Here is a 23,880-nt window from a genome sequence, read left to right as displayed (position 1 = left end):
TGGAATTTAATTAAATGTAATTTAACAACTGCGGTAAAAATATTCTAATATAAAAATGTTAACTTTTTTTTACATATATAGAAGACAGTGATGATATACCAGCAAAAAAACTCCGTGGCGACATTGAGAATCTTCACAAGGCAGTTGAATCATTGAATAAGAGCATAGTAACGCAACGTGAATTGGCTACACAAAATCTTGCAACATGGAGAGAGTACGAAGAAGGCATTCTGAAGATAAAACCTTGGATTGAACAAGCGGAGTCGAAGGCAGCTACGATGGGTAGCAAGCCTACTACTTTGGCTCAAGCCACGCAAATGTTAGAATCGGCCAAGACTTTTCAAGTTCAATGTCAACAACATCTTCCAAAGGTCCAGAGTTTGTCAACGATTAGTCAGCAAATAACTGGAAGAACAGTGGCACCTGATGAAGTCGACGCTGTATACACGCGGTGGAACGCAGTTCATGACGTGGCGGTACAAACGACGACCAAACTGGACAAATTAGTTTCATCATGGAACACTTTCGAATCAGAAGCGAAAGAATTCAACGAATGGTTGCAGAATAGTGAAAGGGCAGCTCTCAAAGAACCCAATGTTCAAACACCCGAAGCCGTAAAGTTGGAAAAGGAATTGGCACATTTAAAGGAATTTAATAAGAGCATATCTGATCATCAGGCTCAACTAATATCACTGACTCAAGTTTCCGATCATATTAGCCATGGTTTATCGCTAGACGGCGCCTCCGCATTGAAAGGTCGCGTTGCTGAAATGAAGACTAGAGTAAGCAAACTCGCGGACACAGTTCGACATTACATTAATCGCGTCTCTGATTCGTTGTTAGCTAGACAGGAATTCCAGATGAAGATCACCGATTTCGAAAACTGGATGACAAGATTAAGATCTAATATCAATGAGATCGGAGACGTGAATATAGACAATGTTGATACTAATTTGCAAACAATGCATGCTTATCTTCAAGAACATTCGGAAAAACAACCGGCATTTACAGCGATTTATAACGAAGTAAAACAACTGTCATCGCGAAGTTCTATGTTGGAAGTCGCTGCATTGGATGAAACTTACACGTCATTAGCGAAAAAATACAAAGCGCTCGAAGATGACTTAAGAGAAAAGAAAAAAGGCTTAGAAAAGTGGATCGAACTTTTGAGCTGGCATAATGACGCCAATGCGCAATTGAATCATTGTAAATATGAATCTGAAGCCAGAAAACCAACTATCGCTGATCTCGATAGACTTTCTTCGGAACTTCAAATTGTACATACAAAGATCAATACTTGGAAGGAACTTGTCCCGTTAATGGATAGCACTCTGGGAATACATGTTCGTGACAAGCAAGAGAGACCAGTTACTGCAACTTCTTTACTGAATGATCTTGAATCCAAGGCCACAACTTTGAAGACAGAATTATCTGCTAAAAGAGACAAGTTGGAGAATCTCGATGTTAAATGGGATAACTTTAGAAAATTGCAACAAAAAATTACGGAAGAAATTGTCAACACTCAGACGAGCCTGCAAAACATCACATATACTGTTGATACTTGCGAAAAACTCACACCGGCAATCGAGAAGATAGATGATTTAATCGAGGATCATCAGAGACGAGAACCGGAAAAAGAAAGCCTTCATCGAGAAGGTGACAACTTGATGAAGGAGGATCAACGAGCGATAACTAACATTCAGGTAGTGGTTTCTTCAGTGGATGGAAACTGGGAAAAGGTCAATGAACTTCTGCGTGAGCAGAGAAGGAAATATACTGAAATGGATGTCGACTGGAAACAGTATCAGGAAGCCAAGGAGAAGTTGAACAAGTTTATCGACGAAGCGAAGAACCTTTGTCAGTCGGTCAAAGATGTGTCAACTGATATCACCCAGGCAAACGTTGCTCTGGAAAAACACAAGAGAGCTTCAGAGATTTTGAAGAAGGGTAAACAATTTCTGGACAAAATGGACAGTAAGGCGCAACAACTAGCGAAAGAGACATCGTTAATGCCGAACTTCAAGACAAGTCTAATCGAATCGGATTTATCCAATGTACGAAAAAAATATCACGAGATTAATGCTAAGGTGATCGATCGAACTCAAGCGTACGAAACACAGGTTATCATCTGGAAGCAGATCGAAGAAGCAAAATACGAACTTACGAAGTGGCTCAGCGACACGAATGAAGCGCTCACCATGGCTTGTGATCGTTTACTCGATGCTGAGAACGGACAAGCGTTATTGATTAAATATCGCGAGGAATTGCCAGTATATCAACAACTTCGTCAAGGTATCGCCACGAAAAGCGAACAACTCGTCAAATTGAACGACGACGCGAGTATACCAACTTTGAAATCCCTTAATGATTTATTGGACGATCAATTTAAGGTTGTTAAACAGGCCGCAAATAAGCTCGCATCGTTCACCTCAACTTTCAACGAAAAAGAAAAAGGTATCAGGCAGGAATTGAAGAAATGCAGTGATACGATATCAAAGATTCGCGAAGAGATAATCAAGTGCGATGATTTAACTGGCGAGAATACTAAGATTTTGCATAGAATCAATAAATGTCAAGAATTGAAGACCGAATTGGAGAAGTGCGATTATACACTTTCAGAACTTGACGAAAAATTAACAGATATGGTATCAGAATATCCAACTATATCGAAGTCCAGCTTACCAAAAGAACTGCAAGCGTTGCAACTCCGTAAAGACGGCGTAGCCAGTCATGCTGACAAAGTTAACGCAACGTTGGTAGCCTTCTTGACAAAACTCTATCACGAAAAGTTTGGCGCTCTGCAACGCTTAGTAGCAACTCACAAGGAAAAAGTAGCCTGGTGCGAACCCGAACAGAGCAGTGATCGTTACAATCTCGAGGTAAAGATGACCTCGTTGATCGATGTGGAAGACGGTATTGCTGATTGCGAGACTCGAAAAGCGGATACAGATAATTCATTGACACTTCTAAGCACTGTCGAGAGCAGTGAGACCATTTCTGCTCTTAGAGACGAACGCGACAAAGTTACTGCCGACTTGGAGTCCTTGAAAGTCAGTTACCGCAAAATCAAATCCGTGCTGCAAGAAAATATCGCTTTATGGCAACGATACGAATTTACATCAGAAAACGTAATTTCCTGGCTCAAAGAGAACGAGAATAAAATCAGAATGGAAGCCACGATGCTTTTAAATCCAAATGAGATTGACGCAAAGATTGCCGAAATAACACAACTTAAGGGAAAGATCGAGAATTATGAAAACGAAATGAAGGATCTGATCGCACTCGGAGAGGAGATAACTAAAGTTAGTCCAGAATCTCGCGTGGCTCAATACGTCGGACATTTGAATACACGTTATCATTCGGTGCTTAAATTTTTGGTTCAACATTTAGACAGACTCAGAGAACTCAAACAAATTAAAGGCCAATATGCTACTAATGTAAAGGAGCTGGAATCGTGGTTAGTAAACGCGGAGCAGAAATTGAAAACTTTTGACGAGATCAGCGGACCGAAACCAATGACCTTCTATCAATCTCGCTTGAAAGAATTAAAAGCGTTTGGGGAGGAACGTGAAACTGGACAAACAATTTTGAATCGAACAGCGGAAGCGGGTGAAACACTTTTCGCGAGAATAACACCAGATCACAGAGAACTCATCAGAGGTGAGCTAAGAAATTTGCGCAATCGCGTGGAAGCCTTGGCCGATCGTACAAACGTGATTTATAAGAAAATCGAGAGCGACATGATGCATCGATCTTCGTTTGAAGACAAGTATTCCCAAGTAAAGCAGTGGTTAGTTGAGGCACGGAAGAAATTAGGTGACAAGCAAGATCTGCTACCGTCGCTTCAAGAAAAGAAACTCGCCTTGCATTTGTATAAAGCTATTGCACAAGATGTAGGAGTTCATCGAAATATCCTGGAACAACTTCAGGACAGGCTCGGAGCGGCACCAGACGACGAGGCTAGCGAGATGCTCAATAGCGTGATTGAAGCGCATGAAAAGCTATCGGAAGACGTAGATGATAGAATCGGTATAATGGAAAAGTACGTTGCAAATCACGAGGCTTATCTTCAGACGTTCGAGAAAATGCGAGATTGGATTAACACGGTGATAAACGAAGCGGCGCCCATCAGTGAGGATCTCTCGATAGATCGAGATGCAGCGAAATCTAAGATTGCTTTGATCGAGAACGTGTTGCAACAAAAACCCGAGGGCGATAGGATTATAGACGATTGTAATCAGCAATTAAATATCATTTTGGAGCAAACTTCAATATCTGGTCACCCTACGTTATTGAGAGGTTTCGAACAGCAGAAAAAAGTTTGGGAGGATTTCCTCCAACGATGCGCCTCAAGCAGAGATAAATTAAATCATCTATTCAACCAATGGTCCGAATTTGAAAAAGTAGTCGAGGGTCTAGAATCTTGGCTCAAACAGATCGAAATGCAGGTGAAAGATCAAAGCTTGAAGAGTACTGAAGAAACTAAACGCGCGCACTTACAGAAATTGAAATCCCTCGAAGAGACTATCATAGCAAAGGGCACGGAGTTTAACGCGGCGGTTGAGAAAAGTCAAGGCGTAGAAGCGGAATCCGACTTGGTTACTAAAGTATCTCGTCAAGCTACTAGGTATCAAGCAATCAAGAATCAAGCAAAAGAAGTTGTAGCGAGATACGAGCAATATGTAAAGGAGCACAATCTGTTCAACGAAAAGTATAATCAATTCTTGAATTGGATTAATGAAGTTCAGGACGAGTTGAAGAAATATAGCGAGATTGTTGGCGATTTGGCGGTACTACAAAGCAGACAGAAGCATATCAGGGATCTCGGTGATGTTCGAACTCGCGAGAATGCTCGTTTCGAATCTGTCATCGATCTCGGTGAGAAACTTTACGTGCACACTTCACCGGATGGTAGAGAGATAATCAGACAACAATTGAGAAATCTACGCAGCATGTGGGACGGATTTTCCGAAGATTTACAAAGTTCGATGCAGAAGTTAGATCAATGTCTAATGCAGTTCGCCGAGTTTTCGTTGTCTCAAGAGCAATTAACGGCTTGGCTGCGAAACGTCGAACGCGCAATGCATCAGCACACAGAACTGAAATCATCGCTGGAAGAAAAGCGCGCACAATTACAAAATCACAAGATCATGCATCAGGAAATCATGTCACATCAGACGTTAGTCGAATCGGTTTGCGACAAAGCGCAACAATTGGTTGATCAGACGAAGGACACTTCTCTGAATGTCTATCTGCAATCTATCAAACAGCTCTTTCAGAATATCGTCGCCAAGTCTCGAGATTTGTTAGAGAATTTAGAGGATTGTTGCGAAAAGCATCATCGTTTCAATCTTCAATGTAAATGCTTCTCCGATTGGTTGAATGGAGAACGAGAGAAGCTGGCAGAATGCAATGATATAACGGGCGAACGATCTGAAATATCTCGCAGATTAACGAGCTTAACGTTATTAAAAGATGGCCAGGCACAGGGAGCAGAACATCTCAACAAGTTAAAAGAATTCAGTGAAGCTGTGGCTAATAGCACCGCGCCGAAAGGTCGAGAAGTTATCAACAAGGAAGTGATTACCTTGGAAAATAATCTGCGCCAATTCCTGAATGAAATTGGTAAACATATATTGCAAATTCTATTTTTTATGTGATTTTAAAATTATGTAAAAGAATCATCCTTGTATAAAGTTATTTAATTCATTAATTCCATTTATCGCAATCATTTTATTAGAAATTTTTTCTTTTTAGAATCCGTAGAGGAGCGACAGAAAGTAGCTTTAGAAAGATGGCAGAACTTTGAGGATCAACTGGAAGTTCACACAAAGTGGTTCCGTTCTATGGAGGCGGCATTCCGAGATCAACAGTTGCAGCCTACGTTAAAAGATAAAGAAGCACGACTTCGCGCGTTTAAAGAGAAACGCGAGACTATCGCGCGGCAAGAGCGGGAGATAGATGAATTTGTGGACAAATCACATAGTTTACTGCACGCGAGTGGTATTGAACGCATCAAGCCATTAATTTCCCAAGTCAGCAACAGGTACGTTGAATTATTTCCAACAAGAGAACTATCTTTATATTTACCATACCCTTGCATAAGTATGTAATAAAATCTTAATAGTTACATGGTAAATAAGAATTGGAAAAATTCAATCTCGCAAAATAAAGAAAAAATTAAAAAAAAAACTGAAATTTATTTTTTAAAAGCGCATGATTTTATTGTAGTGTCGTATGTGAACATTTAGACTAGTAAATAATTAATAATTTTTAAATAAAGATATAATGAAAGTAACAATACAATTAATTGAGTTCAATTTAAATGTTTAGATATCAGCTGTTGCACGTGCTCAGTAAGGAAATAATAAACCGTTGCCAAAGCATCGTAGATGATCATCGCGCTTATGAAGAAAAATTAAAGGCTATCGATGTTTGGCTTACGCCACTCGAAAAAAATTTAGCTATCTTGAAGGAAGATGAGATTGGTGGAGATCTCGAAGCGAGGAACTCGCGTTTACAAGTTTTGCTAGCCGAAAAAGAGCAAGCTGAACATCGTTTAACTAGCTTAACGTCTCTTGGTGAGAGGATTCTTCCAGACACTTCTGCTCAAGGGCGTGAAATAATTAGACATGAATTGCGAAACGCTCGCGAAAGATGGGATCGTTTGGCAGAAGGCATCACCGAGCAACAGAAAAAGCAAGACGCTCAATCTTTACAATGGTCTAGTTATCAAGAGACTCTGCAACAGATTCTAACTTGGTTAGACACGATGGAACGTGCAGTTAAACAAGATTCCTCGATGGTGTGGTCCTCCTTATCGGAAATAAGATCAAAACTACTCAAATTGAAGGTCCTTATATATCTTTTTAATATTATATTATTATCTGAGAAAATATAAAAAAAACAATATGGAAACCGTTAATCATATTATCTTGGAAATTTTATTTTAGACATTACATCAAGAGATCTTGGCTCATAAACGTCTGATCGAAGGCATTTCCGAAAAAGCCAACGCTTTGGTTCAAGTTACTCAAGTTCCATCGAACGTTCATGAAAAAGTCGTTTCAGTTTCAAAGAGATACGAAAAGTTAGTGGATACGTCTCAGAAAGGAATATCCAGCTTGGAAGCATTACTCGATATTTTCCAGCAGTTCCACGATCTTCAGAAAGCTTATCAAGATTATCAGAAACGTCAATGGGAACGTTTAGCAAATTACAGTGACTATACAGGAAACAAAACTGCTCTTCAAGCTAGATTAGCTAAAGTTATAGAGATACAGGACAGTCAAAGCGAAGGTGAAATAAAGCTGAATGTCCTTGAAGAACATGTGGTGCAGAGTGCGCATACTTTGCCACCTCGCTCACAAGAATCTATGGAAAGAGATTTAGCGAATCTTAGGTAAATATTTTAAAAAAGAAAATAATATAAAATTATTTTATCTATTAAAAAAAAAGAGTATTTAGAAATTAAACAATTTCATTGTCAACCACATAAATGCACGTTGGATGACGTGTTTCCAGATTCGAAAATAAGAAGTTCACTACAGCCGTAAACGACGTGGTACGTTGCATCGAAGAAAGAATACAACAATGGAGTGAATACGAAAATTCATTAGAACGTTTGCTTGCTTGGCTTACTGACGCCGAGACATCATTGAAGAACTATTGTCTAAAAAATACGCTTGAGGAAAAGCAGGAGCAACTTGAAAAATATCAAGTAAGTTCAAAATTATTACAATAAGTTGCATTATAGAAATGCGGTTTTCTTTTGGCTTCATACGTATATAAATTTCATAAATGTCCTATTTAACGAATATCGATTATTTAAAGACCGCTTTGTGTTTATCCCTTATCACAAATTTTCCCACATGAAATAGTAACATAATTTGAGGTGTGCACACTTAAAGTATTCAGTTTTAATTACGATTAGATGTATCTGTTTTCTTTACACGCACTGACATCTTTCACACACATGAATATAACACGAATATAAATTTTGTAATATTAACGTTGTTTTTCTTTCTCTATACGTCTCATACGATAGATCGTGCAAATACTTTTAAATCGACGAAAAAGAGAGGAGAAAGCCCCATCTACGCAAACTTTATCTCCAATCGTAGAGCATAATTATCTCTCATGCACAATGATTATATGTAATAAAATTTCTTAGGAACTACAGAAGGTTGCCGATTCGCGGAACACGGACGTGACAGAACTGGTTGCGCTTGGTGACCATCTTGAACAAGTAAGAGAATGATATACAAATTGCAAATATCATTTTGTAACAAGGAAAGATTGCAAGAGAGGCGGATGATTGCAACGGCTTTACGAGGAGTCTCTTCGACACAATTGCTCTTTTCTTATGTAATCTTTTAGCTTTTATAGCTTTTATAGCTTTTGTCAGGTGGGAGATATCAACGCTTCATCTTGTGATTTTATTAGCATTAAACGACATATCTGATTAGAGTAATACAAGATACGGCAATACGTATGCCATTTTATTAAATAAAATCAGTGTTTTCATCAATATTAAATCTGATTAAAAATATGAACAGCTAAATTATTTTCTCTCGCTATATAAATATTAATGTTGTTAAGCACTCATAATACTAAACAATTATTTATTTATGCATCGGCTAGATGAATTTTTGTTATATTTTTGGCGGCTATCTATTTATGTTCAGTAAATATTGCGCTTTCAGCTTCAAAATTTGCAGTACAATCTGTTTTGCTTCACGAATGGAGAGCTTCTTTGACGCTGAAATTTACAACGAGACGAACAAACGAGTCTGATATATCAGGATGGAATATTAAATTCTACTTTTTATACTTATTGTTAGTGCATAATTCTTCGCGTTTAACACTTAAGTAATAATAGTCTAACCACATTACTCAAACAGGCTTCTGCACGCAAGAAGAGAGAATTTTCTACTTTCTTATTTCGCATATGAATTATGCGGAACAGCTCTTTAACTAGAATCTCACTTAAAAACAGTTAAAATATAAATATGATTTTTTTTCAGTCACTGATTGTAAACCTCCGGCAAAATGAGGCTGAATTCGATAAAATGAGTGACGATTCGTCGGAGTTGATGCAGATCAGTGGCGAGACTCGATTTTCTGTTAGCGTTCAACAAGTCACGTCACGTTTCCAATCAATTCAGGCGACCGCCAAGGTAGTATAACTATATCTTCATACATATATCTTCAAAAGACAAATACTATCAAAACAGAAAAAATTATCAGTAGTTTTATTTATTTTTTGTATTGTATAAAAGAAAAGAATTTAATTATCATAGCGAAACCATTGCTTCAGCGTATTTAATGTGATAGACCAAAACTTTATTTCCATATATTATTATAAATTATTTTTAATTTAATAAAATTAAATAAAATTAGTATTTCCTAATTAATTTTTGGTTATTAAGATAATTGATACATCATAAAATATGTCATGTTAGCAAACATCTTCTTTTCTCACAATGAAAATCTTTATATAATTCTGTTTCAGGAATTGGTAAAAAAATGCGAACAAGCAGTAGTTGATCACGCTAGCTATTTAGATCGTTATAAACAATGTTCCGAATGGCTAGCGAACGCAAGAATGCGTTATCAGTTCTCCAAGGAAAACGTCAGTGGTGGAACTCGTCAGAAGCTGATCTCAAATGTGGAAACCTTAAAAGAACTTTTGGCTCGTCAGTCCTCGTCTACTCTCTTGATAAACAGCACAGTCGAGGCTGGCGAACGATTGTATCCTATGACCGGCACAGAGGGCCGAGAGATTATTCGTCAGCAATTACTGGATCTCCAGCAAGCCTTCGAAGAGCTTTTTGACGGCATCGCTTTGACCGAACGTGAGTTACAGGCAAAGATCTCGCGGTGGTCCGGTTTCGACGAATGCAGCGAGGCCTTCGAGAACTGGTTGAAAAATACAGAAGCTCAGTTGAAGCCAGAAATCGAACTAAAAACTACTCTGGATGAAAAACGTGCCCAATTGCAGATCTATCGCACCATCTTGCATGATACTCAAACGCATCAGCAAGATCTGCTGGATCTCCGAGATAAAGCAGATAATTTGCCCGATCGTACCGATAAGATCGATCAAACGCTGAATAATTTAACGAATAGATACAATGTATTATTAAAACGCGCGACGAAATTCGTAGAAAGGTATGAAGGCATAGTGAGCGATCATCAACAGTATAGCAAGGCCGTTTTAGATACGCATGAATGGCTGGATGCCACGCACAATGCCGTAAGTCTTTGGGGTGACGTAGAACTAGAGAGAGTATCCTTGCATACAAACTTGGATCGCCTAAAGAATTTATTGCACAGTCTACCGGAAGATAAATCGCGAGTGCAACAAATCAAGTCTCTGGGCGAAAAAGTAATACCGGGTACTCTGGAATCAGGACAGGTAAACATCCGGTCACAGATTGATTCTTCGCAACAAGAATGGGAAGGCTTGATCTCAGCGGTTAAGTCTACTATCGAGTCTTTGGAGAACAAGCTTCAACAATGGAGCGAATTCGAGATATCGAAAGAACGATGTTTAGCATGGATGAGGGATACTGATACAAAGTTACATGCCGTTGACCTCAAGTCCACTTTGGCAGAGAAAAAGACTCAGCTTGAAAAATTACGCACCCTTCAAGGTGAAGTTCGCGCTAAAGAACTAGAAATTGACGCCGTTGCTGAGCGAGCTCAGCAACTGCATAAGACTGTTACTTCTCGCACTTCTTACATATCGGATTTGAGCATCAAATATCAACAGATTTCTAGCAAAGTCAAAGAGCTCAATAATCGTTGGCATCAGTATGTTACCACACATCAAGATTTCGATAATCAATTGGCAGAATGCACCACATGGTTAGAAGACATAAAAAATAAGCTGGCGTACTGCTCTGACTTAAGCGCATCTTCGCAGAAAGATTTGGAGCAAAAAATGGACATTGTACAAGATTTATTATTATATAAAGAGGATGGTTTTGCAAAAGTTCAGGGTATTGTTGAACTAGCCCAGGCTGTTCTAGCAAATACAGCTCCGGCTGGCCATCAAACTATTAATGACGCTTTAGCGAAACTTCAGGAACAGTGGAGTGCCTTGGCATCAAAGATGCTAGAAACCAAGACAAACTTGGATGACTCAATAAACAAATGGGCCGGTTTATTGGAACAAATACAATCTATCAAGAAGACGGTGGAATACATGCAAACATCGATCGATGAGATTTCACAGTTTCAAACAACGATGTCGGAAAAAAGAAATCAACTGGAGCGAATCAAAGTGCTCGAGGAGAAGGTTCGTTGCGAGAATATCGAGGTTGATAGTCTCAAATGCAAAGTCGCTGAGATGATTGCGAGTGGTCAGCAAGGATTAGCTGCCTCGCAAGCTCAAGATATACTGAATAGGTTCGACGAACTTTTCGAGAAGATTAAATCTTTGTTGGCCGAACGAGAGGAACAGTATAAAGACCACCGTCTTTACAAAGAAGCTCACGATGATCTCATCGGTTGGCTTAGCCGGGCTCGCGAGAAAATACCATCTATGAAACAGAGATCACTTAGTGATAAGCTAGCGATCGAGAGTGCAGTGGTACCGCTCGAGAGTTTGTTGAATAAGAAAGCTCAAGGTGAATTGTTAGTGGAACATTTGCAGCATACTGGAAACGTTGTTTGCGCCAGTACTAGTCCCATCGGACAAGAAGTTATCAGAAACGAAATAAGAGCACTCACAGAAAGTTTCGAAGGATTGTTCAAAGGTAAGAATTATTCAAATACTTAATGTTTATTAATAAATCAATGTTGATAATTTCAAATGAAAAAAAAAATATTGAAATAATCGTGAGTAATCAATAATAATTTTTAACCTACAAAAAGAAATAATTGCAGTTTTAAATGTATTAATAAATAAATTCGTATATTCTATTGCAGAGATTCAACAACAGAAGAATCAATTGGAGGCTACTGTGAGTCAATGGCGCGATTATAAAGATGAATACGAGAGACTCAGCGACTGGTTGCAACAGTTTGACATTCTCATCAAAGCTCAAAAAAATGCTCTTTTGCCGAATCTGAAAGAAAAGGAGAAACAGGTGAAAGAAGTGAAGGAATTGCTCGATAACTTAATAAAGGGCCAAGAGCAGATTGATAAATTCAACAAAACGGCTGCCGGTCTACTTTCGTCTCACTTGGATACTTACGTCAACAATCAGCTGCGACATTTGAATTCACGTTACCAGGTGCAAGTGAATCTCGCAAAAGATGTATTAAACAAAGTTGAGACCAATCTAACTCAACATCGAGAATATGAGAGCAATCTTGAGAAAGCCCGTGACTGGATCGAGAATGCCAAGCAAATTATACGTCAAGGAACAGAAGCTGCCTCAAGTAGCAGTCGCGAAGAACTACAGAATAGACTTGATAAAATCCAGGAATTATTAAGAAAACGTGAGGAAGGTCAGAACCTGATACATCTTACTGTAAATTGCGGCGAGAAAGTCATGAGAAACACGCGATCGGATGGTCGTGAGGAGATCAACGCTCAGTTGAAAGAAATTCAAAACGATTGGGAGCGCCTGGTAAAAAAGATCTCAACCACAAAAGTACATCTCGAGACGAGTCTGTTGCAATGGGCGGATTACAGTTCGTCGTATTCGCAGTTGCAGCAGTGGATTAGCGATCGCGAGGCTAAGCTACAGCAGGTGTGCGAACAAAAAGTTTCCAAAGCTCGAAAAGGCTTAGTTGGATTGAGCTCTTTGGCAATTGGAGAAAGAAAGGCAAACTTACGACAAACTAACAGCATTGTACAGGATATCGTGGCGTTTGAACCAATGATTCAATCAGTCACTACAAAGGCCGAAGACTTACAACAAGCGACGCCGGCCACGGAGATCTCGATTAAATATGAGACTCTGAGCAAACAAGCTCAAGAATTATATGCAAAGCAAAAGGAGACTGTCGAACAGCATCAGGCCTTCATCGATAGTGGTAATGAATTTGTTCAATGGATACGAGCAGCCAAAGAGAGACTCGGTAAATGCTCGGAGCCTACGGGAGACAAGGAATCTTTGGCCAGCAAAATCACACAGCTTAAGGTTTTACAGAGTGAATTGTCTGAAGGTCAGAAGAAGCTGGAGAAAGCTTTGGAACAAGGCAACGCCGCCTGTCAGATCGCAGACGATGAAGACAAAGAAATAATCGAAGAAGAAGTGGCGCTATTACAAGAAGAATACGACAATTATGTGTAAGTAAAATAAATAAACATAATTTCTTAAATACAAAAAGATATAATGATATTAGATTTTATATTTTTGTATTTTTATAATATTTATATATTATATATAATATTGTATTTTATATATGTATTATAAAACAAACACACTTTTTATATTCATATTTATAACAGAGACTCGCTAAATAACACAAAGAGTTTGCTCGAAGTCGGCATAGTGAAGTGGACTGAATACGAGGATCAATTTTCCGAAGCTACAGAATGGCTTACGCAAACCGAACAATTAGTTCAAACGTTTAATAAATTGCAAGATAGTCTGGAAGAGAAGAAAAACGTTCTTGAACAATTCCAGATTCATTTGCAAACATTGTTTGATTGGCAAAAGGAGCTAGACCGTTTGAACATGAAAGCTCAGATGTTGCTGGAAACATGTGCCGACACGAGAATTTCTAATGCAATAACGCAACTCACTACCAAATACAATGCACTGCTATCTCTGGCTAAAGAAATAATGCGACGATTAGAATTACATTATCAGGTAATTATTATTTATTACCTAATTGTTTTACATAAATATTTATTAATAAAAAATTTTTCAATTTTAATTGTATACTTTCTCATTATACAAATATGACGTTGCTTATAATAATATATTCATCACTTTTTCTAAAAAAAAAAAAAATGTTAATTAGGAACATCAACAACACAATACTTTATACCAAGAGTGTCAAGATTGGATCGAGCGCACACGAGACAAGTTGAGCGAGTGTAAAGATATTCCCAGTACATTAATCGAAGTTAACAATAAGTTACACACGTGTAAAGCTATTCGACAGACGTTGGAGCAAGGTCAGAACAAATTACGTTACGCTCTGGAATTGAAAGAAAAAGTTATTATGAACACGGAACAAAACGGTGCAGCAAAGATTCAAGAAGACACCGAAAACTTAAAAAGCGAATTTGATAAGCTATTAGTCGACGTCGAAGATGTGAGACAAAGACTGTCAGCAAGAGCAAGTATGTTGGAGGAGCTCAACAAAATTCACCGACTTATTTCGGATTGGTTGGAGGAAGTTGAAGGCAAGATCCAACCAGGAGACGTATGCAGAAACGATCTCAGTGAGAAACGCGCTCTGTTAGAAAAATATAAGATCTTGCAAAAAGATATTTATGGTCATGGCGAAACGGTGGATCGCTTGAAGACTCGTCTTACTGAAAATCCCAGCATATCGAAAAATCCGTACGAACTGACAATCAATAAATATGACAGTTCGAAGAAATTAATTTCTGAAAAAATTCATGTAAGTAGAATTTTTTTTTAATTGCAAACAGAGAGAGAAAGAGAGAGAGAGAGAGGAATGTAACATAATAATATTGTAATATTGTTACTTTGATTATTTTAGAATTTGGAAGACCAAGTCAAAGATCACGAAAAATTCCAACAAGCTCTGAACGAGGCAGGTGACTGTGTGCGTCATACAAAAGTCGAACTTCAACAATATAGTGATACTCATGGCGAAAAGGAACGAATTATCGAACGAGAGAATAAAGTCAATCAAATCATCTCGTCCTTGCCAAAAGGCGACACGTTGATCTCGAAAGTGATCGAGCTGAGTGACGTTGTGATATCTAAGACGGGACCCGAAGGCCAAGATTCCATTAAGCAAGACATGAAACAAATACAGGCCGATTGGAAATCCTTGCAAGCACAATGCCACGATTCGCAACGAACTCTTGCCAACTGCATCTCAAGCTGGTCCCAGTTCACGAATACGTTAGATGGCATGAAGCGATGGATAGACCACTTCCAAAAGAAGATTGCAGACGAACAGACTAAAGATAACAAAACTCCAGAGGATTTAGAACGTTGTAAATATTTGGTGGAAGAGGCAATTAAACAAAAACCAGTTCTGGAAGACTTGAATGACAAATGTGAAGCTTTATTGGAGATTAGCGCTTGCAGCTGGGCGCGAGATAAGACGGTACAATTGCAGTCAGCGTACACATCGTTATTGACCGACGCGCAAGGACTCGTCTCCAAAGTCGAGAAGAATCTCGCCGATCATACCGAATTCTTAAAAGCCAAAAAGGAAATGGAGGATTGGTTACGCACTGCTCAAGGCTCGGTAGAAGATTGTATCGGTGTGGGAGATACGGCTTGGGCAAAGGATAAATTAGAAACCTTGAGGGTGAGTTTTATTGAAAAAAATACAGAAAATTTTTTGCAAGAAATGTTCGATGAAATATATTACTAGATTATTTTACTAATCATATTAATAAAAAAATATATCATACACAAAAATATAAATTCGTACGTCTTATTTTTTTTCTAAAATAGATATATACTTTTTAAAATTTATACATTAACAAAAATATTAGAATAATCTAATAAATATTTGACAGATTTATTAATTAAATATACAGGGTGTCCGGAAATTAGCGCATCAGAATATCATAGCAAGATAGAGCGGACTAAACTGACAAGGAAAGGGACGCAACTGTCCCCCTCCGATCTTAATGACCTTTTAATGTTTTTTCCAGACAAAAATAATTTAAATATAATTAAATTTATCTAACGATAAAATTATTTTAATTCAGCTGGTGGCGACACGCGTGACGGAAGGTCAACATCTACTATCGACATTACAGAATGCTTTTGCAAAAGCAATTAACATGGCTCTTCCTGAACAACAAGATCAGTTACGATCGGATATGGCCAATCTACGTTCGAATTGGGAACAATTAAGCATAGACCTCAATACGGTTCAAGCTAAAGTAAAGTCGGTTTTGAGTCGCTGGGAGGATCACGCGGAAGCGCATAATAAATTTGCAAAATGGTTAGAAGAGAACGAAGGAGTCGTTAAAGGGTCTCCGGATACAAAGGGCGAGTTTGGTGAGATGAAAACAATGCTCGAGCGATACAAACACATTCAAGAGGAAATTCACGATAGAAAATCCGACTTAGATCATCTTATGACGGAAGCAACGGAACTGTCAGCGTGGGCGAAAAATAACACGACGCTAAACGAAACGAAACATTTATTAGACCGATGGAAGGCGCTAGCCGAACTTGTCGGCGAGAAGAAAAAGTTTATGGAAAATGAGATGCAAGAGTACAATGCGTATCATGCTGCTTTACAAGAAACAGAAAAATGGCTATTGCAAATTTCTTTCCAACTAATGGCACACAATTCTCTCTATATTACCAACAAAGAACAAACGATCGAACAAATCAAACAGCATGAAGCATTGTTAGCTGAAATTCAGAAATATCAAGAAATATTAGACGAACTAAAATTAAAGGGTCACGGTCAAATAGATAGATATGTCGGTGCGAATCCTACTATTAGATCAACTATAGAGACGCAATTGCAAAATGTTCAAGATAGTTACAATTCGTTGTTGAACACCGCCCTGCAAATCAAGAATAGATTGACGGAGTCTTTGACTAAGTTTCAGGAATACGAGAATACTCTGGAGAGTATCATGAAGAATCTAGATATGTACGAGACGGAAATGACTCAAGGATTGGAGGTTCCATTGAATAACTTAACTTCCGCTGAGCAGAGCCTCGAGAGTGCTCGAACTCTACACAACAAGCTGCAAGCCGAAAAAGCTCGATTGGCATTAGCGGTGGAAGCTTGCGAAGCTGCGGCGGCATGCGTCTCTAGACCCGGAAGTCCACTTGATGCTCCACCTATTCAAGTCCCCGCGAGAGAAGTCGAAGTCAGAACAAGACTAGATGATCTCATTGACCAGGTATGTACTTATTAATCAATTAGATAAAATTAATAATTGTAGTAATTAATAAACTGTAAATTAATTAACATTGTAAAATGTAATGTAGAAATACAGAGAATGAAAAATATAAATGACCTGTTTAACACACATTGTCTAATTTGTTAATTCATACTAATTTTTCCATACATAAAAATTTTTTACTTCTATTAAATGTATACAATATAAATTGAAATTTCGAAATCGTATGTATATTTAATGTAATTAATTATATTATGTATCTTATTATATATATATAGATGCAAACGCATTTGGCAAATGTGATGAAAACGGTGGGTGAACTAGAGGAGCAATTGAGACAAAAGAATTCGCTTCGTGCTTGGATTAATCAGCAACGGGCCCTCTGCGCTGAATGGAAGTCACGACCAGCGAAACTGCGAGAGGAGGCTGCCCAGGCCGAGTTGCAGGCAATGAACGAATTGCTTACCAATGTAGGCGAACGTCGCACTCGCGCATTGATGGAATTGTCGATCCAAGAAGAGGATCATGATATTGAGGAAGGATTGAACAAACTGGAAACTGAGCTGACTGAAGCTATCGCTGGAAAACAAGCAGCTCAAGATCTCATCCAGAAATACAGATCACAAGTACAGGACATTCAAACATGGTTCGATAGCCTATCGAAGAAAGTCGACATGATTGAGAAGGGTAGTGGATTGACTATCGGTCAAAAAATTTCAAATCTCAAGGACATTACAACCGAATTTGAATCTCAGGGAACAGAGAAATTGGCAGAGATAAAGAAACTAGGTGACCAAGTGATGGACTCGGTCAGCAATCTAGATTCTCAACAAATAGAAGAGCAAATCAAGTCGATAGAGAGACGATACGCGGACATTGGTAAGAAGTTACAAAGAAAAGCACAGGTCTTAGAGATGACGGCACAAGGCATCGAAGCAACTAGGCGAGAAATCGAAGAGAATCGAGAGTGGATTAAGGAGAAAAAACAACAAGTAAAGATGCCTGAATTGTTTGGCTTCGAAAGCAAACAGGCAGAAGAAAGGCTTCTCACTCTCAAGGTACAATTCTTCATTTTTCTTAGTTTCTCCTTAAAAAATATCAATATATATTATTTTTAAATTATGATATTACGTTTTACAGGCTATGTTGAAAGAAGCAGATGGAAAGCAATTGATTATAGATACATTGGAAAAGCGAGTTGGAAATATGCAGAATGAACTGGAAACCAGCGAGCAGCAGCAATTAGAAGCTGACACGAGATCTTTGCGCGGCGAACAGGTTGAATTATGCGCCATTTTGAGGGAAGAAATATCCGTCGCAAGTGCGGCAGCTGATGCACGTCGCAAATTAGAGACTGATATTAAAAAAGCACGAAATTGGATAAAGTCCAAAGGCAACGATTTAAAGAAACTCAGCGGATATCTGCCTTTGAGAGCTTCGAAAGTTGAGCAAGATATTGCGCAACACAGCGGATTGGAAGCAGATATCGACTCCTTTAACGAAAGCCTTAAAGATATTCTTAAACAGGGGCACAGTTTGCTGAAAGATTGTAATGCAGACAGTCGTGCCAAACTCCAGGCCCTTCTGGACGATCTAAGTAAGGATTACGAGGAGTTGAAGAAGGAGGCGAAAGAAAAACAAGCTTCGTTAGCAGATCTTCTTCAGGGACGCAAGGCTTTTGAAAGTGAATTAGACAAGTGTCAACGATGGATTAAGGAAGCTGAAGTGGCTACCTCTTCCGAGTTGCGACCTTCCAGTCTTGACATTCTTCGTGAACAACTTGCTAAGGTATGTATATACCCTTTATAAACACAGAAAAAAATTTCACCAAGATTTTGATGCATCTTGTATATCTTTTGTGCATTAAGATATATTTTAAGAATACGAATATTTCTTCTTTTTTCAGTACGATCGATTGAAGAAAGAGGCGCAAGAATATGGTGATGACATAGAAAAAATAAATCAACAAGGAAAATCAATTTTACCGACTGTGAGTGACGCCGATAAGCAACAATTGAGCGAACAGTTGAAAAATATGAAAGAAGCACACGGACGAGTGGCCGGTGTGATAAATGAGAGAGCAATCGCACTCCAAAAGAGTATAGATGAAGCTGAAGAAGCAGCCGCGCGAGTGGCGGAGGCAATTCAATTCATGACAGACATTCAGAAAGAACTTCATGATCTGAATAAGCCGATCGGTGCTCGTGTGGAAGATGTGGAAGGAATGTTGGCCGCTTATGAAAGAATTTTGGACGATCTCAAAACAAATAAAGCTAAATTATCTGATCTTCAATCTGCTAATATAGGAGATCTACATGGCGTTCTAGCCCAACAAGATGATTTAATAAGAATTCTCGAAGCACAAATAGCGAAACTTCGTCAGTTGCTATTATTACGTCAACAATTTATCGCTTTGATCGCAGAGATTACTACTTTCATTGCCAAGTATACTGAAATTGTTCGGGATATTGAGAAATCTGGGCAAACAACGGAAGAGAAAATTAAAAGGTACTGTAATTGTGGCTATACATATAATATATTAAATAAACAATGTACCTTAAATTTTAAGTAGGAATTTGATTTTATTAATGATTTATTAATGATTAATTAATTTAATCATCAAAAATTCAACAGGTACGACGACGCTATATTAAAAATTCAGGAATGCGAAGCTACTCTCGCTAGTGCGACGGACAAAGGACAGCAAATAGCGGCGGAAGGTTCGGTTGTAGATAGGAATAATGTGACGGAACAACTGCAATCGTTGAAACAGCAATTACAAGCTCTCCGAAGGGCAGTAGAAACTCAAAGAGAGCAACACGAACTGGCGGCAGCTGAGCATAGAAGACTCGCTAGTGAATTGGCAGACATTCTTGACTGGCTTGAGAACAAAGAGAAGGAAGTTAAGTCTAGGCCACTGTTGGAAAGAGATCCGGCGAGCGTCGAGGCGGAATTAAAGAAACATCATGTCCTTTGCGCTGATGTAAACGAATATCTAGATAGAATCAGAAATCTAAAGGAATCACTGCGACATGAAGAAGGAATGCCTGGATCTTTAAAGGAGATGCTAAGCGAAGCAGTTTCCTTGTTGACATCTTTACCGCGAGAGATGGAAGAGCGTGGAAATTATTTCGAGAGTAATATGCAAATGAGATTGGATTACGCAGCTCTTACAGACAAGCTTCACAGCTGGGCTCGTGAAGCTGAGATTCGACTTGAGAGCAATAAAGAGGGACTCGATTTTGAAAACATTTTTAGCGATCTGGAAGAACACAAGGTGACACACTTTTTGTTATTGTTTTTCTAACTAGATTACTTGAATTAGTTAAATTAAGAAGTGAGAGATTAAATTTCGACTGTTTACAAAATTAATATTGTTGTGAATAAATAAGTTTCATTTAATTTCTGTTGTGTTTTTAGATATATTTCAGCTCCGAATCTTCGATACGCGAACTCGTGTCACAACAAATTCAACAGGTGGCAGATAAAATCTGGCCGTCTTTGGATAGTTATGAGCAGGAGGAACTAAGTGCTCAACAACAGCAGCATACTCAATTGTTAAAGAACACCCTCAATACGGCTAAATCGCAACGTTCACGGTTGGAACAGGGTGCAGAGATGTGGAGAGATTATACACAGAGTTTGGAACGTGTTCGCGCCGTTATCAGCAGAACTAGATTCACGGATGAACCGGTCACAACATTAGCTGGATTGCAATTCAATATTCAGAAAATCACGCATGCCCTGAATGACATCCAGGTGTGTTAAGAAGTACAGATATAAATAATTTTTTTTCTTCCTTTTGTGTGATTATAACTACGTATTCTTTATATTACACTAAAAAAGTTAAATAAAATCTCCAAATCATATTGAACTCATGTTTATGATATTTGCAATTAAACATTTTTTTATGTATAAAATAAAAAAATGTCTAAAAAATTATAATTAATTCTTCTTTTTACACTCGCATACATATATTTAAAAAAGAATTAAATTGCTTTATGTACGACATATATACTACGCTCGATACTAATTAGATACATTTTTAATGTCTTTTTTATTTCCGCAGAATCAACAATTCGAGTTGGATCTTTTAAATGAACGTGGACAAGAAGTCCTCCGACTCGCAGATATTAACAACAAAAAAGCGATAGAATCGCAGCTCTCTGAGATCAATTCGGAATGGCGGGAATTAGTTTCGGGACTCGAAGGACGTAGGGATGCACTCGAGGCATTATCGCGACATTGGGAAGACTTGGAAGCGCAATGGGCTCTCATCGAATCACGGTTGACCGCAACTGAGGAAAAAAATAAACTCGTCGATACAGTGGTGCGATCGAAACAACATTTACACGATACTGTTAAAGTATTAGAAGTAAGTAACAATTTTTCTAATATGGGTAAAATAATAATTTGTCTACTAAGAAAAAGTTAATCATAAACAATATAAATGTACAATTAGTTTGAGAATCAATAGCGGAATAATGTGTCTTATATGCTACGTATATATATTCCATGAATTTAAATAAATCACATAAAAATAGCTAAAAATATTGGAAGTGGGTTAAGCATGTTCTATAATTATTGATATAAGCATAGATAAAACTTCGTATAATAATAGAAAATATGTACGTCACGCGAAGTATACTTTTTGATCCTTTAAATGGCTATGTAATGTCGCATTTTATGTGGATACACATTCTTATCGATTTACCGTGCGCTAAGGGTACAGATATACTATTAGTTCTATCTTTCTCTTTTCCTGATGCACCCTCTTTATAAATGCCGAACGTGTCAGACTTGCACAGCCAGGCACCACAGGTGCTCGGCCCTCCAAAGCTAACTACTTTAGTCGCTCACGAATTATCAAGCCGTGATGAACGCTCGTGAAGGACGATCATATAAACGATATTTTTACTTTTATAAAAGATGTCTCGACATTTTCACAAATAGATATTTTAATTTAAAATTTAATATGTGCTAAAAAATTAAAGTAACATTAAAAACTTTTTGAAGATGGTGATCAAAGATAGTTAATGCGCTTCCTGATTTTGCTGTGGACAGGAACTCGTAACGGAAGCTGAAAAACTTAAACCTGAAACGGAAGAAGTGAAGAGCTTGGTAGGACCTGTACTCGCATATCTCGCAGCGTTTACGCAAGCACCGGCACGAAACCTTGAGGAACGTCTTGAGAAACTACAAAAATCCGTCGAATCGTGAGTCAAAGTACATTTTGCTTTTATATCTGCTCAAAATGTGGACCAGCACCGCCTCACGTGATTGCTAGCCAACTAAGTCAATTCAATATTATCTTATCGTTAGTTAACATAGGTAGTCAAGTGAAAAACATTTTTACAAATATAGATTAATAGTATAAAAATAATAGAATGTAACTTTAACAATTAATATTTGTTCCATGTACCTATTCTAGCAAAAATATAGCAAATGTTCGCATTTCACATTGCATTTCGGATTTATAAAATTTTACTTTTTCAAATTTTAATGTCACGGTTATATTGTAATTTCAGAAATAAAATATACATGCACTTTTACTATTATTTAATACGGAGAATAAAATTGACAATATTTGTAATCATAAAAATTTAATTTCTAATTCTTTCCAATTTCTTTTGATAAAAATTTAATTTCTAGTTTACAAAATTTTTCATATTATATTTGTCTTTTTATAATACCTTATAAGTTTTATAATAGCTTATTGATCTTTGGGCTGGCAATAAAAGGTGCTATTTAGGTCCTTCTAGCAGATTTGCATGTGCATGTATAAATGTGCATTTGAAGCTTCTGCTTATATGTTCCCTTTTCCTACGACATATACATTTTTTATTTCAGCAATTCTACGTTCCATCGTTATATTTGTAATGTAATCAGTATTTTTAGTATTTCTTTCAGGTGATCATATCATTTTAATTTTTTGCATTAGCATATTGGTATATTAATGAAAAATAATATAATTAATGCAAGGGATATCTGTTGTTTAATTTTGATATTTAGGGGAAGATTGTGAGAGGTTTTATGAGATCACGTTTTTTAATAAGTAGAAATACCGACGCGGTGCGATGTGCTGCAATTTTAATAAAGGTTTTTAAAACTGTTATCCTACCATGACGCATCCAAATCATTGCCAAAACACTGCGCTAGCAATTGACTTTTCGGTCACAAAGTCAGTAGTGAAACAGTTGGTCAATGAGCGAGGAAACTAAAATACTTGTAAAACGATAGTGCAATTATTTCAAAACGAAATATTATAACATATCACGAATCAACGACAAAGGTTATTTTAAGAAGACCGATAGTAAAACTGCGAAACAATGATAGTGACAAACAATTTTGTGAAAGTTATTAAGGTAAATTTAAATTTTCATATTTTTTATAATTATGTCTTTAAAAATTGAACTGTTATAGTAATGTCTTTCAAAATTGAGCTGTTAAATAGTAATAGTCAATCACGATAAAATTTTTCGACAAATTTCCGATCATTATTCGTCATGCTTGTATTTCAATTAATGATTACATAATGTTGCGTAAAAATTACAAATCAAGTACGTAATAATGGTTACGACGCAATGTGAGTGCTGACCAAATTCGACGTAATGCGACTAGCGCCACAAAACGGAGTATAAATAGTACATAAATATAAATAGCTTGCAGACATTCTCATATATTAGATATGCAATTATTTAACACATATCCCAGGTTTAATAGACCATTTTTCATTTATAATTCTTTGACTAATGTAGAATTAATTTTACTCTATCGAAAATATTAAGAAAAACCAAACAAAACATTTACGATCGCTTACACAACGATCCAATCTTAAAACATCTATGCAATTAACCTTCTTAATTAGACATTTACATCGCCTG

At 37.5% G+C, this 23,880-nt stretch overlaps 1 protein-coding gene across 2 annotated transcripts in view; it reads left to right on the top strand.

Moving 5' to 3' along the window:
• Msp300 (Muscle-specific protein 300 kDa) overlaps window positions 1–23,880 on the top strand; it is a 59,373-nt gene that overhangs the window by 25,603 nt on the left and 9,890 nt on the right. For both annotated transcript variants that reach the window (XM_018448552.1, XM_018448553.1), the window contains 20 exons: window positions 82–5,625; window positions 5,758–6,046; window positions 6,334–6,853; window positions 6,954–7,402; window positions 7,525–7,720; window positions 8,174–8,248; window positions 9,027–9,179; window positions 9,515–11,765; window positions 11,938–13,249; window positions 13,412–13,775; window positions 13,930–14,538; window positions 14,641–15,426; window positions 15,836–16,996; window positions 17,275–18,054; window positions 18,137–18,784; window positions 18,903–19,504; window positions 19,631–20,273; window positions 20,417–20,755; window positions 21,066–21,371; window positions 22,061–22,212. In XM_018448552.1, coding sequence (XP_018304054.1) covers window positions 82–5,625; window positions 5,758–6,046; window positions 6,334–6,853; window positions 6,954–7,402; window positions 7,525–7,720; window positions 8,174–8,248; window positions 9,027–9,179; window positions 9,515–11,765; window positions 11,938–13,249; window positions 13,412–13,775; window positions 13,930–14,538; window positions 14,641–15,426; window positions 15,836–16,996; window positions 17,275–18,054; window positions 18,137–18,784; window positions 18,903–19,504; window positions 19,631–20,273; window positions 20,417–20,755; window positions 21,066–21,371; window positions 22,061–22,212 — 17,179 coding nt within the window. The remainder of the gene's footprint in view (window positions 1–81; window positions 5,626–5,757; window positions 6,047–6,333; window positions 6,854–6,953; window positions 7,403–7,524; window positions 7,721–8,173; window positions 8,249–9,026; window positions 9,180–9,514; window positions 11,766–11,937; window positions 13,250–13,411; window positions 13,776–13,929; window positions 14,539–14,640; window positions 15,427–15,835; window positions 16,997–17,274; window positions 18,055–18,136; window positions 18,785–18,902; window positions 19,505–19,630; window positions 20,274–20,416; window positions 20,756–21,065; window positions 21,372–22,060; window positions 22,213–23,880) is intronic.

The sequence above is a fragment of the Mycetomoellerius zeteki genome, unplaced genomic scaffold (genome assembly GCF_001594055.1).
Source record: "Mycetomoellerius zeteki isolate Tzet28-1 unplaced genomic scaffold, Tzet1.0 scaffold223, whole genome shotgun sequence".
Taxonomy (NCBI): Eukaryota; Metazoa; Arthropoda; class Insecta; order Hymenoptera; family Formicidae; genus Mycetomoellerius; species Mycetomoellerius zeteki.
This window is presented reverse-complemented; position numbering and strand designations above follow the sequence as displayed.